Source organism: Helicoverpa zea, chromosome 4 (assembly GCF_022581195.2).
Source record: "Helicoverpa zea isolate HzStark_Cry1AcR chromosome 4, ilHelZeax1.1, whole genome shotgun sequence".
Lineage (NCBI taxonomy): Eukaryota > Metazoa > Arthropoda > Insecta > Lepidoptera > Noctuidae > Helicoverpa > Helicoverpa zea.
In genome coordinates this window covers 2,136,246-2,149,834 of record NC_061455.1, presented here as the reverse complement: position 1 = coordinate 2,149,834, position 13,589 = coordinate 2,136,246, and the positions used below count along the sequence as shown (strand labels likewise).

Genomic DNA, 13,589 nt, shown 5'->3' with positions numbered 1-13,589 from the left:
TCCTGTAACACTGAACATGAGAATTTACAATAATTGTATTTATGTTGCACTTTAAATTCCAGTGCTGAGTTACTATTTTCAGAGAAGTTCATTTAAAGTAATTATCAGTCCAGCCTAGAAACTTGAAAATTGAAAGGTAAAAAAAAAATTACATTCAGTAAAATTCTAATTCTGTAATCAAACATGTAATCTTAAATTAATAGAATACAATAAATAATAATAATAGTTATTTTGTTAATAATAATGAGATCAATTAAGTAATTTTGTACTTTGCTTTACAAATTCAATACATTCATATTTATTGGTGAATGGGACTTTAAATGCACATTTAAACCATATCTGGTTTGATAGGACTTGTCACATAAATGACAATGGAAGTTCTTAACACCGGTGTGTGTTAGAGAATGTCTCTGCAATTCTGACTTGGAGAAGAACCGTTTACCACAACTGTCACAGCCGTACTTCTTCTCTTTCAAATGATTCTTCCTTATGTGAGAACTTCTAGAACTTGAAGAAATAAATGTAGCGTTGCAGACTTCACACTTATGATTCCTTGTTCTCTTATGGTTCCATAGTACATGGGAATGAAGACCGCCCGGTACTTTGAACTTCTTTGGACAAAACTTACAGCTGTATGGCCGATCATTGCTGTGTGTTAACATGTGAATTCTTATGTAGCCAGGTGGATAAGACTTCCCACATTGATCGCATTGACGTAATACCTTTTCAGACTTGTTTTTCCCTTTATTTTCTACATTTGGTTGACAGGAATGTGTGTTTAATTCATCTTCATTGTAAAACCCTTCCCAGCAGTTTTCACACAAATAAGGCTTTAGATGTAGTTTTCTGTGTAAGACTAGTGAACGAAAATCATCGAATTTCTCATTGCAGTAATCACAATCCCTTCCGATAACAGATTTTGTGGGATGGTTGTTTACGCAGTGTTCATTCAGAAGTTTGACCGAATGGAACTCAGCCTTACATTCTACACAGAACAACAGCCGAATTTCATCCTGGATATTTTGTTCTAACTTTTTTATTTTTCTGCTTTTAATACTGATATGGCAGTCTGGTTTTTGGTCATCAGATTCGTAGGTACATTCGTAATTGTCGCTGGTTGAATCAAGGAGGGTAAGGTTGTCCATCAAGGTCTTAGAGCTGGATTCTATAAGGACTTTGAAGGAGTATGTAATGGTCAGCTGGTGAACGCAGTTGATGCATATGCTGTCTGGAAATATTGGGTCTGGTGTTACCTGGAAAAAACAACACATTGCAGATTAAATACCTTAGTAGATTGTTTTAAGTTGTTATATTGAATTGCAAGAGCACTATGAGTATCATCTCCTCTGTATTCAGACTATTAAGAGAAAATGAATGTAGATCTATTATTTTAAAACGTTATTTAAAAATGAAACGGCTTGACCAATTTGACTGAAAATTAGAGGGGAGGAACTTAGACCCGGGAGAAGATTTTTGTCACCATCCGGCTACGGGACGCGGGTGAAACCGCGGGCGGAAAGTCCGAGTTCGCCAGGTTAGCTAGTTTAAAATAAAAATTGAGTCCAGCTAAGTAGTCACAGAAATCAACTTCAGAAGGAACATGTTTTTAGGTAAATAATTAGGGTTTCTAATGTTGTCTTATAAAACTATTGCTAATTACATTTACTACATTTAAATTACCTTGTAATTATAGAAATTCTGCAGAATATCAGATAAGTGGACATCCTCGCCAGCTATTCTTATACTTGTGTGTATATGGCGCATTTCTTTCTCGCTGCCCAAGCATGTCCGACAGCGGCTCTTGTAATCCATTTTATTTGTGACCAATCCTTTTTAAATATTTTGTTTACGCGATTTTTTGTTATTATTTATACCCAAAATAACTCAATCGCTATTCATGAAAAATATGTCAATAAATTCTGATGACATTTAATTCGGCCTGCCCATTGGCTGGCTGTTTCTACATTCCATTACACACAAAAATTGCGAACTAGTTTTTTTTAATCTGATTTTGGAAAACTCAAGGACACATCTATCATTATTATTTATAAGGGCAGGTGTATTTATGTTGTTGAACGTTTTTATGATAACAATCCTTAAAATAAAAATATATGTAAATAACATGAACAATAAGGGTCCATGACTTAGGACTTAGAAACTATTATCGAACAAACAAATAAGCTTTTCAAAGCACCAAAACCTCACGAGTTGTTGTGAAAAGTAGAAGAAAGAATGCAATGTAACCAAATAGGCATGTTTGTTGCTAAGCATAATAGAAAATTATAACAGTGAGAATATTTCATTATAACATTGTTTTACAGTAAAAGTCTAACTTGTAGTTTTTTTTTTTTGGATTAATGAAATAAAACCTACAGTGTTATGCATATTTTTGGGAATAATAGGAAGTGCTGTCTTTTCTAAGGTTTTCTACACTTTTGGTTTGTTTACCTGTTATATAGTACCATATAGTAAGTATAGTTTACTACATCTGTGGTCAATGTTGACATGTCAGGTCATAAACTGTGTTGAAATTATTGGTGGTACCTTCAGAAAAATATTATGTTTTTCCAACCACCCGAAGAAGAAGCGATTTGTAGTAAAAGTAAAACGTTAAAACATAACACTAAAAGTCGACGTCAGAAGAAATTGCGACGCAAAAACAAATTGAAGGCCGTTAAAAAGGATCAACATAAGAAGCACACGAGGTCTCCCATACCAATAACAATGTCATCGTGGGCTGAGAACTTTACGAGCGCTGCAACATGGCAACTGAAGCACCAAGTAGCGTTTTGGAAGTCAAAAGCTACAGCATTAGAGTACGAAAACAAGTTATTACACGACATAATACGTAAAAACTGCTTAAATGGGACGAACTCTGCAAATAGTTCCAATACAAATTCCGATCAGGAAGACATTGAAGAAGAGTATTTTGGACATGAAAATGAGGTTGAAGAGAGTGGAGACGGAGAGATAGAGGTTAGTGAAGAGTTCATACAGTTCCTGAGAGAGAATAAGAAATACAGAGATGATGCAAAGAGAGAAAGGGAAAGACTTAGAGCTTTGAATGATGACCAGGGACAGATAGAAGAAATGGAGGCTGGACCTGTACAGATAACAGAAGATCCACAGGACGTACTAAAGAGGTTATACGGAAATGATTGGGAAAAAATATCTGCTTTAGAAACGTCTTTACGTTCACAGTTCATCAACATTTGTGATCGCGAGAAACCGATATATTGGCCTAATATACCTTTTAATTTTAACTTGGGTTAATTTTTTATCAGTTTTATTAAATTGCTATACACTGTACCTAATGTAAATAAAGATTATAACTAATTTTGTTTATTGTTTGTAGTTTTTAATCAGTAGCTGAATAAAATATAGGTTTCATAAGCGAGCTATTCATTGAAAAAAATTAAATAATAGAAAAAAATAATAGTTAAATTGTTTTAATGTAATAAGTTTGAATATCTTACTAAGGGCACAAAATATTAACCATCTTACCACAAAAACTTTTAAACGTCAGTTTAAGACTTGTCTAAAAAAAAACTAATTATGACGTTGACATATGGTGGCATTTTGCAGCCACAATTTTTTTAGACAAGTGTAAAACAGGTGTTTAAGTCTTTGTAGTAAGGCCAAAAAAATTTAAATCTTGGTTCTGTTATCCTACTATGACTTTGTCAAATGCCTTCTATGAAAACACGTATTTCTATGTACAAACTCTTTCTTGTATAAAGTATAATGAACTTATTTCACTTTCTTTTGTTAATATTTAGAGCTTATTTGTAAGTAAATAATTAAGTTTTAAGTGTGTTTAATCTCGAATGCCGCTAATTAGAGAACAATAGAAAATCCATTGTGTCTTGTGTAGATCTGCGCACCAGCAAACAAGGGGTTAATGATCTGTGAAACAGGATTATATTATAGGTATTGATCCATTCAAATGATAGTTTTTTTTTAACAAGTATGATTTAGATAATTTTCAGTATTGTCAGTTATGTTTTATTTCATACATATTATGTATTGCAGTTTTTATAATGCCAGATATCAAATATATTAGTCCTACGTTATATAAAGTATGTATAGAGATAATCTGAAAGAAATATTTTATTGGCTATGTATTAAAAATATTGCCTTTTTCTGATCATGACTTTTTGTATGAAGTGAAGGGGTTTTAAATGGTTTAGTAATAATTACTGAATAAAGTATTTTTACGTATGAAAATGACTTTTCACTGGGATGACTTTTCATCATCCAAGCCCTTTTTCAACTATGTTGGGGTCGGCTTCCAGTCTAACCGGATGTAGCTGACTACCAGAGCTTTACAAGGAGCGACTGCCCTATCTGACCTCCTCAATCCAGTTACCCGGGCAACCCAATACCCCTTGGTTAGACTGGGATGACTTTTCTATGTACATATTTCACTTAACATCTGCATCTGGATAATATGACTGAATATGACCTGTATTTGGGTTGATATGGAGTTTATGACTATTTCCAGGATTCATCCACTCAATACACACCCAATTGTATCAAAATCGGTTCAGCAGTCTTGCTATGTGAGTGTAAAGAAACACATTAACACACTGGAGACTTTTGCTAAAGTTGTATCCATAGTTCGATAGATGGCGCTGATTACTTTGAAAACTTCAGAACGAGTGATATGCAAATGGTATTAAGTAGTGGCCCAAATACCAGCAACTATAGTTCGGCCATTCAGAGAATGCGTTCCTGACACGTCGCGATTGAACTGACGACGTAACTTTGCAATGGCGTTGCAGTTACGATAAAAATATTTTTGCTGGTTGTTTACCGTTTTAACAATTGAGGAGCATTAAAACAACATTATTATATCAATAATCAATGAATGTAGTTACGTCGTCAGTTCAATCGCGACGTGTCAGGAACGCATTCTCTGAATGGCCGAACTATAATTATGATTTATAAGTTTATTTAGGATTAAATTTATTAAAATTTTATGCTAACTATGATTTTTAAAAAGCTAAATCATAAAATTTCTCCATAAGCAAGCAATAGTAATAGAAATAAATAGTTTTGTTTGTGTAAATGTATCACATTCATGTTCACATACCTACCATATTCTAGTACAGGGTTTCTTAATCTTTTTGCATTCACGGATCACTTTCACAATTATTTAAACAATTCCATGGACACCTGTAAAAAAATAATTTTGAAAATAAAAAAAAACCTTCGTAGCTTCGTCACCCAATAACTACAATGTGTCTCGTCAAGTTACTACTACACAATTTTATAAAATGGTTATGCACTATTAATGATGTCCTGCGCAGTTGGCTAATCTCCTTATATGAGAACAGCCGCCATAGCCGATAATCGGCTAGGAGGACATCATCATCATCACTACACAATTTTTTTGTATGTTTACACAGTTACGCTCTACAGACTGACTAACTGCGGACCTCTGATACAGATGCTACGGACCCCACTTTCAGAAACCCTGTTCTAATACATGGTATTCTGTGCTATGCTAGTTAGGGCATCTATAAAAGTATGCAGTCATATGGCAGACATTAGGTAGGATTAGCTTGAAGATATTTTAACATGTAGACAGTAAAAACAAGATATTTAATTTATATGACTAAAATACTCAGAGGATAATTATTTTATACTTTAATATTAATTATACTCAAGTACAAGATGTATAATTACAGCTTTCCAATAGTTTTTATTATGATTAGAATCAGGAATTAATTGACTACTGCTCTTTAGCCTCAGCTTGCCTTCCTGGTTGTAAAAAATGTTAATTTTAACATGAACTGTACTTTCATAGGGTTAGATTCTTAGACGGTTGAACCTGCCGGACACGCCATGGTTGTGCCTTCGTCTCTTGCAAACGTACGAGAGTGCTGTTCGCTATTTCTCACATTGTAGGTACCTACATTAGCTGTTTTCAGCGGTATCCCGTTTTACCCAAGTCATGTGGTAGCTTTATTCCATACCCGGATAAACAGAGTGCCACACAGTCGGAGTATTTAGATACAAAACAAGAAACTCTTTATAATATGGATAGTTAGGTATAGATGTTATATCGGGTGTGTCGTTCATAATCACATTAAATGAAATGCGTTAATAAACTGGTTAATATATATCGATTAACACAAAGAAAAAAGAAAAATACGTAAAAATAAAAAAATGAATTTTTCAAACAAAGTAAATGGAATAAAAATGTGCGAAATTTAGAACACCATATAAAAGTCCGTCATTACAAACAACTGAAATTCTCCCTTGAAAACTGACAGCTGACAACTGATCAAAACATTCGATACTCCTAACTTTATCTCTGCTTTACACATGATGTTGTAAATTATAAAAACGAAAAATGACTCCTGTGGTTAAACCACTGAATGGATCAGGTTATTTTTTTTACAATTCGCTATAGAATATCATAAAGTATATGCGATAGGATTTAATGTGATTGTGAACGACACACCCTGTATAGATATGTGCCTCGTGTTTATTAAATGTTGGCTTTGTAAATTTTTTCGTGTGCGTGTGTAACTATTGTGTTTGAAAATGCATAAGTTAGCTCTCATTACATTGGCCGATTCTTCCGCATTTATTCTTTTTAATGAAAATTTTCGTCTCCAGTAGTTTCAACGCTCTAAGTACTTACTATACTTTTATGGTCCGAGACACATAGAGGGCTACTACTAGTGTACTAATTGACTGTAAGTGCTCATACATTGATCATAAGCCACTAAGTGGCTCGTTTGAATAACCCGTTTTGTGGCTAATTTAATTGAGAGTTCTGTAATGTTCCTTGCAACATGTTTTTAATATTTATCCAAGTTTGTATGTAGGAAGGAATTGCAGTAATTTTTATATAGGTAGTAACAGTATTATGGTAGAATCTGCGCGATTATTATATAAGCTATATCACTTGTAGCTACTGCAGCCTTCAAATGATCATTGATTTTGATTGATATCTCTGCACTATTGCCATGTTATATCAAAATCCATTCTTATGGTCAAGTTACTAACTCACATGCAAATATCTTTACGTACTTTCGCATTTATAATAATTAGTAGGAAGTAATAATCTATATTTCAAAAAATCTTCAACTCGACAGAAACTTGATAATATAGATCACGTTTTAGCTTAGAGACTAATTTTATATGTCAAAAATTACACGAAGCTACCTCAAAACGAGGGCACTGTCTATACATATGTTTTTGTATAGAAGAAAGAGCCTACCTGATCTGGATCGACCTCCCAAGGGAATTACTTCCTTGCCCGTATAAAAAGTAGCCTACATCCTTTCCCAGCCTCTTGATTATCGTGTACCCATTTAAACAATTTCACTAGTTTTTTTTTTGTAATTGAAAGTTAGACAGACTTTAGAATTTAGAGCATTACCTAATAATTTAAGACTAAATTTTTTTGGAATTTATTATATCACCTGAAACCATCTTCCACAGTTTCATCAAAATCCGTTCAGTTATTTGCTTACACTTGAAAACTTTTATCTTGATAATAATTGTATGATAAAGCAAACACTGTTTATCATCAATTCTCTTACTTATTCTATCACTAAATAGGCCATCCTGTTCTCCCAGGTTTCTCGGTATGCCATCAATTCCTGAACTAGTTTGTGCACAAAAACGCATCAGATACGCATCAAGTGTCCGATGCACGAGGCGGGTGCAACCGTGAGACAAGCATTTTTCTCTTTACATACCTATTTAGTTTATCTTAATTCATCATCCTCCGAGCCTTTTCCCAATCCTGTTGGGGTCGGCTTCCAGTCTAACCGGATTCAGCTGAGTACCAGTGCTTTACAAGAAGCGACTGCCTATCTGACCTCCTCAACCCAGTTACCCGGGCAACCCGATACCCCTTGGTTAGACTGGTGTCAGACTTACTGGCTTCTGACTACCCGTAACGACTGCCAAGGATGTTCAATGACAGCCGGGACCTACAGTTTAACGTGCCATCCGAAACACAGTCAATGGTGTCTAAGATATACTTAGAAAGTACATACAAACTTAGAAAAGTTGCATTGGTACTTGCCTGACCTGGGATCGAACCCGCGCCCTCATACTTGAGAGGTTGGTCCTTTACCCACTAGGCTACCACGACTTTTTTAGTTTATCTTAATTATCTGTATCTATATCGGTGATATTTAAATAACCTTTTTTTTTGTAAATAGTTTTCAATATACTAAGAATAATTTGTAAGGAGTTTGTTCGTTTGCGTTGAATAAGCTCGAAATTACTGAATCGATTTTAAACAAATCACTGTTGAGAAGTTACAGTTACGTTGAGGGCGCTTTAGCTTCATTGTTAAGTTACGTAATCAAATTTTTATTAGTTAACTTTTAGCAATGGAGGATCGCAATAAAATAAAAAATTATTTATTAACATAATATATTTATAATTACTAAAATCACCAATTTTTGGCAGATTGGTTTTGATTTGACAAGGGTCCAAACTAAATTCATCATCCTCCGAGCCTTTTTCCCAATCATGTTGGGGTCGGCTTCCAGTCTAACCGGATTCAGCTGAGTACCAGTGCTTTACAAGAAGCGACTGCCTATCTGACCTCCTCAACCCAGTTACCCGGGCAACCCGATACCCCTTGGTTAGACTGGTGTCAGACTTACTGGCTTCTGACTACCCGTAACGACTGCCAAGGATGTTCAATGACAGCCGGGACCTACAGTTTAACGTGCCATCCGAAACACAGCCAATGGTGTCTAAGATATACTTAGAAAGTACATACAGACTTAGAAAAGTTGCATTGGTACTTGCCTGACCTGGGATCCAACCCGCGCCCTCATACTTGAGAGATCCAAACTAAATAGGGTCCAAACTAAATTAACCAAACTAAAACCCAAAACAAATTAGTACTAGTAACTGGTCACACCTACCGCACGTTACAAGACCTACAAGAAGGCGCCTGACCTACCTTCCTTATGGCATCTCCGCTATCTTTCCTTCTTCTATATGTCGCAGGGATATAATAAAAACGGGGATTTGATCAATTCCCTAAGGGGGATGTTAAAATAACAACACGATTTTTTCTTTTCCCTAAACAAATCTAGTGAATTGAACAAATCCCTAAATTGGTTCAGTGAAATGATTTGATCAAATCCCTTAGGGAATTGATCAAATCCCCGTTTTTATCATATCCCTGCGACATATACATTGCGAGTAATCAATATTAACCTAGTAGACTGTAGACCAGCGGTTCCCGAATTCTTTTGGCTTCGGAACCCTTTTCGTTTCACCATTTTTCGGCGGAACCTTAGCTTAAGTAAGAAGTAAACTAAAGACGTAAAAACACTTAGGTACGGCTCGTGGCGCGTGGTAGCGCTCCAAATGGTTATATGGTTAGAGACATATTCATTATACTCAGGCGCAGCATGGCTGTCTGCCGCATGGGCCAGAAAACAATTTAACCGCCCTTGAATTTGTGTATTATGTGAATAGTTTTCAGTTTGAAGACTGACAAAGTAAACGCAAAAAGAAATAGATTGGGTTTGTACAGGTGCGAGGCGAGCGAGCGCGATTTTTTTAACTAAAAGAAGAAGTTCCAAGCACCCGCTAGCATTGAAAGACATTCAATGGTAGCCGGTATTGCGAGCGAAGCGAGCGCGATTTTTTTTTCAGTTTAAGTACCAACACAAAATAAATAAAACCACTGTAAATTAATAAGGTCTCAAAAAGTACAATATCCACACAAAAAAGCAAATGCAAATGAATAAGCAGCTAGCGAAGAAAGCGCTATTGCTTTTTCTGAACCAGAGGAATAAAAAATAAACGTCAAAGAAATCTCGACGGTAGAGCGCGAAATTTTTTTGGTGTTGGATACTTGAGCAATTAAACGAACATAAAACCATCATACGTAACATGGAGTCGCGAGCGAAGCGAGCGCGAAATTTTCGGATTCGCGGAGGTGCAAAAATTGGAAATAATGTCACATTTTGATTCATGGTAAAAATAGCCACTGGAAATACTCGTATGCTGTGTCATTTCACGTCCTGTCAAATGTATCAAAACGTATAATCCTGGCGATGAAATAAGCCCAAAAAATGCGGTGATTTTTGTCCGACTCGCTACCTATTTGCAGATTGCCGAAGACCTGGAGGTATTAAGTTAATCTACAATTTGTAAAAAACGGAATTAAATTATCTGCTGCCGTGGCTTTCCCCCGCCACTTGTCGCGAAAGTACGAGACTTATCCCGAGTGGTACCCACCTACATGGTGCCTGAATGGAATTTTAGAATGCAATATTTAAAACAATTTAATTGAGAATGTATAATAATTTAATATTGTCAAAAGTGAAACGATTTACCATATGGAAATCTTGAATTTTCCACGGAACCCCTGAGGGCCTGTCACGGAACCTCAGGGTTCCGCGGAACCCCATTTGGGAATCGCTGCTGTAGACTACTGATTACCGCATACAAAAGACATCAACGAGATGTCGACTTTTATTCATATTCTGTTGTCTGTGTTTCCACCCGCGTTACGAAGGAACTACTTCCTGCAGCCGGATAAAAAGTAGCCTATCTCCTTTTTCAGGATCTTGACTGTATGTGTACTAAATATCATTTATATTGGTTAAGTAGTTTTAGCATGAAGGCTGGAGAGATAGATGGAGTTACAAAGTAAGGATTTTTTTGGTTGTTTTGTAATGGTTTTGTGAAATTATAGAAAATCAACGACATATTTAGTAAAAAATAGTTCTGTTGTTGAAATCCTGTTCTTCTATTTTATGAGCTATGATTATTAAGCTTTTTTATACGATCAAAGTTTTATGATTAGTGAGGTATAAGCCCGATGTCAATTACCTAAATGATAAGGAAAATCTAAAAAATAACTTTGCTACACCTCTAAGAAATTTTACGGAGAATGATAATGATTAATTTTAATTTAACTTAAAATGTTTAACTTCCAATAGAAATACATATTATTTAATTACTTACACTTACTATTTTTGTCCTTTAATACCAAAAATCATACACACCCAAATTATCACCCACCAAAAAAAAAAAAAAACCAAAACCAAAACCCAAAAAAAATCTCAAAAACAATCCACACATCTATCAACATTGAAAGTATCAATCGTCGGTACCAAAGAACGTAGAAATTGGCGCTCAAAACGGTTGAACGCAACCTGTTTCCAAGACCCCCCCTCACCCCCCCTCGGCCGACCCCTTCAGTGCCATCCGAGCCTTCGAACAGCTCAGCTGCGCGCGCGCAAACCATCAAACGAAAAAAAAAAAACACGTTTTCTGTGATAAAATTTCTGTATATCAGTGTATCCCGGATTGCAGTGCAGTGTTTTTTAGTATTTTTTAGTAATTTTTTTAGTGTGTTTCGTATTGAAAACAGTGGAAAACAAAGTTATGTTGTTATTGTAGTGTGTGTGACTGGATTTTGGAGGTAAAGCTTTAAGCTCTATAAACCTATAAGGATGTTATTTTCTTAATAAAGTTTAGTTTTTTAAGTAAGTGTTTCTGGTCTCTACGATGATAGTAGAGCCGACTCTACGTATTTTAAAATGGCTAGCGGCTCTATACGTTGATGTAGAGAATGCTAATGACATTTCATACAGTTATTTCTATCCCGTAGCTATTTAAGTAGACGAACTCTATCTAAAACTCTACATCAAGTGTAGAGTATGTCGTACGTTCTTTATAACAAGTCGGTAACATTAAGATTTTTATCAGAAATCTAAGATAGTGGGCTTATTAGAGTCGAGGTTCTATCAACTTAGAAATCACTTAGATACAACTTAAAACTTAATCGTAACTTAGAAGTAACTTAACTTAAACTTAGTTTTCTTAGAAAATATTTAAGTTGAAGTTACGCCAAGTTAAATAAGCGTAGGTTTAAGTTGTTATAAAGTTAGCTTATAATTTATAGCTAGTATTTTGCCGGCGGCGTGGTTCGTTTCACTATTCATCTGGTTTGTGAGACTTATCCGTGTGTGTAGAAGTAGTATGTACGTTATTTGATTAGTAGTTTAGAAGTGATCGTAGAAATATATCACTAGATTTTTTCACGTGTATCGGCCTGCATAGACTTAGAATTCCGGTACACAGAGCAATATTTATACAATATTCTCTATATTACCTTGGAAATTTCATGAAATTCGGTTTATCAATTTTCTATAAGTGTGATAAATAAATGGGTTTATTGTTAAGTTAGGTTATTTCAGTTCTTGTCATAAAGTTATAGGAAATTGAAATCGTGATACAACCAGGGAAACATAGGCTTTGATTTATTAGTCGTAAAATATATACTATAGTTTATATACCTAATAAAGTTTAGTAATAATGAATAAACCGTCGTTTTGTAAGATTAAAAAAGCGCTTCAAAAATCATCATTTTATTCCCAATTCTTATTACCGTTCTTTTAAAACTGATTATGGTTTAAAAAAAGCTCTAAATTCTTTAGTTTATTAAACACTAGTCTAAAGCTAGAGCTAGATTTAGGGAAGTATATATTTAGGGAAGTATATATTTAGGGAAGTATATATTTAAGGAAGTATACAAGGTGTTGATTTGCATTTGTGCCATACGTCAGGAGGAGGACATGAAATACGTAAATAATCGATTGTAATTACAGTAGACGGGAAATAGCTAATACGCACGGCTTTTTTTGTCATTGTAATGTCGTAGCATTTCAGAAGTAATCCAATTTTATGAATGAAATTTATGAATGATCGTTACGTATGCTTTCTGTTTGGGTTTGTGTGAGGGCGCAGCACGGTTTTAAGGCCAGTAACACACGCGCCAAGTTTAAATACGGCTAGATAACATTGACGGATTTCCGAAAAAAAATTAAAATCAAAAATTTTCCTGCCGATTTTTTTGTTGATTTGGGTTGAGAATCATTAGTATAATTACGTCCTTGACTATGGCACGGATGCAAATCAACAGCTTGTATATTTAGGGAAGTATATATTTAAGGAAGTATATATTTAGGGAAGTATATATTTAGGGAAGTATATATTTAGGGAAGTATATATTTAGGGAAGTATATATTTAGGGAAGTATATATTTAGGGAAGTATATATTTAGGGAAGTATATATTTAAGGAAGTATATATTTAGGGAAGTATATATTTAAGGAAGTATATATTTAGGGAAGTATATATTTAAGGAAGTATATATTTAGGGAAGTATATATTTTTATACTTAATCATTAAATAATTTAAAAGTGAGATATTGTAGGTACTACTGGACTGATTTAAGTAATCATTTCAGTGTTACATAGCTTATTGAGTAATGTTAGATAAAAAAATACTAGATATAAAACAAATATGAAATATCTCATCTTTTGTCTGAGAACTCTCAGCTAAAAATACATTGAAATCGGTTCATCCTTCTAATAGCTTTTGTGTCACAGACAAACACGCATAGTGATCAAACTTATAGTTCCCCCCATACGAATTCTTTTCGAAAAATCTGATATTTTCTCTGAGGATCCTTACCTAAAAATACATTGAATCGCTACATCCTTTTAAGAGCTACAGTTATTCAGACAGACAAACATAGTAGTGAAACTTATAATGCCACTCAATTGCGTCGGG

General features: G+C 34.6%; 3 protein-coding genes across 3 annotated transcripts in view; 2 read left to right on the top strand and 1 right to left on the bottom strand.

Annotated features, from left to right (window-relative positions):
• Positions 1–158: 158 nt before the first annotated feature.
• On the bottom strand, positions 159–1,965 carry LOC124629576 (zinc finger protein 699-like). The gene is made up of 2 exons (XM_047163048.1): positions 1,681–1,965; positions 159–1,253 (listed from the first exon to the last, which is right to left on the bottom strand). Exons 1-2 carry the CDS (start codon positions 1,810–1,812, stop codon positions 276–278), a joined length of 1,110 nt encoding a protein of 369 aa, XP_047019004.1. The 5' UTR covers positions 1,813–1,965; the 3' UTR covers positions 159–275.
• A 759-nt stretch (positions 1,966–2,724) lies between these two features.
• Positions 2,725–3,273, top strand: LOC124629629 (gem-associated protein 8-like). Its single transcript, XM_047163123.1, has one exon. The coding sequence runs from the start codon at positions 2,725–2,727 to the stop codon at positions 3,271–3,273; it is 549 nt and encodes a 182-aa protein (XP_047019079.1).
• An 8,012-nt stretch (positions 3,274–11,285) lies between these two features.
• Positions 11,286–13,589, top strand: part of LOC124630154 (protein dachsous) — a 308,331-nt gene continuing 306,027 nt past the window's right edge. The window contains exon 1 of the mRNA XM_047163891.1: positions 11,286–11,434. The gene's annotated coding sequence lies outside the window, so the exon portion shown is untranslated. The remainder of the gene's footprint in view (positions 11,435–13,589) is intronic.

What these genes read in the sequence shown, in the direction of transcription:
- LOC124629576 (XM_047163048.1), bottom strand. Translation starts at nt 1,812, where the DNA reads ATGGATTACAAGAGCCGCTGTCGGACATGCTTGGGCAGCGAGAAAGAA. An exon ending in AGAATTTCTATAATTACAAG is followed by an intron (nt 1,254 to 1,680) that starts GTAATTTAAATG and finishes TGTTTTTTCCAG; the next exon opens with GTAACACCAGACCCAATATT.
- LOC124629629 (XM_047163123.1), top strand. Translation starts at nt 2,725, where the DNA reads ATGTCATCGTGGGCTGAGAACTTTACGAGCGCTGCAACATGGCAACTG.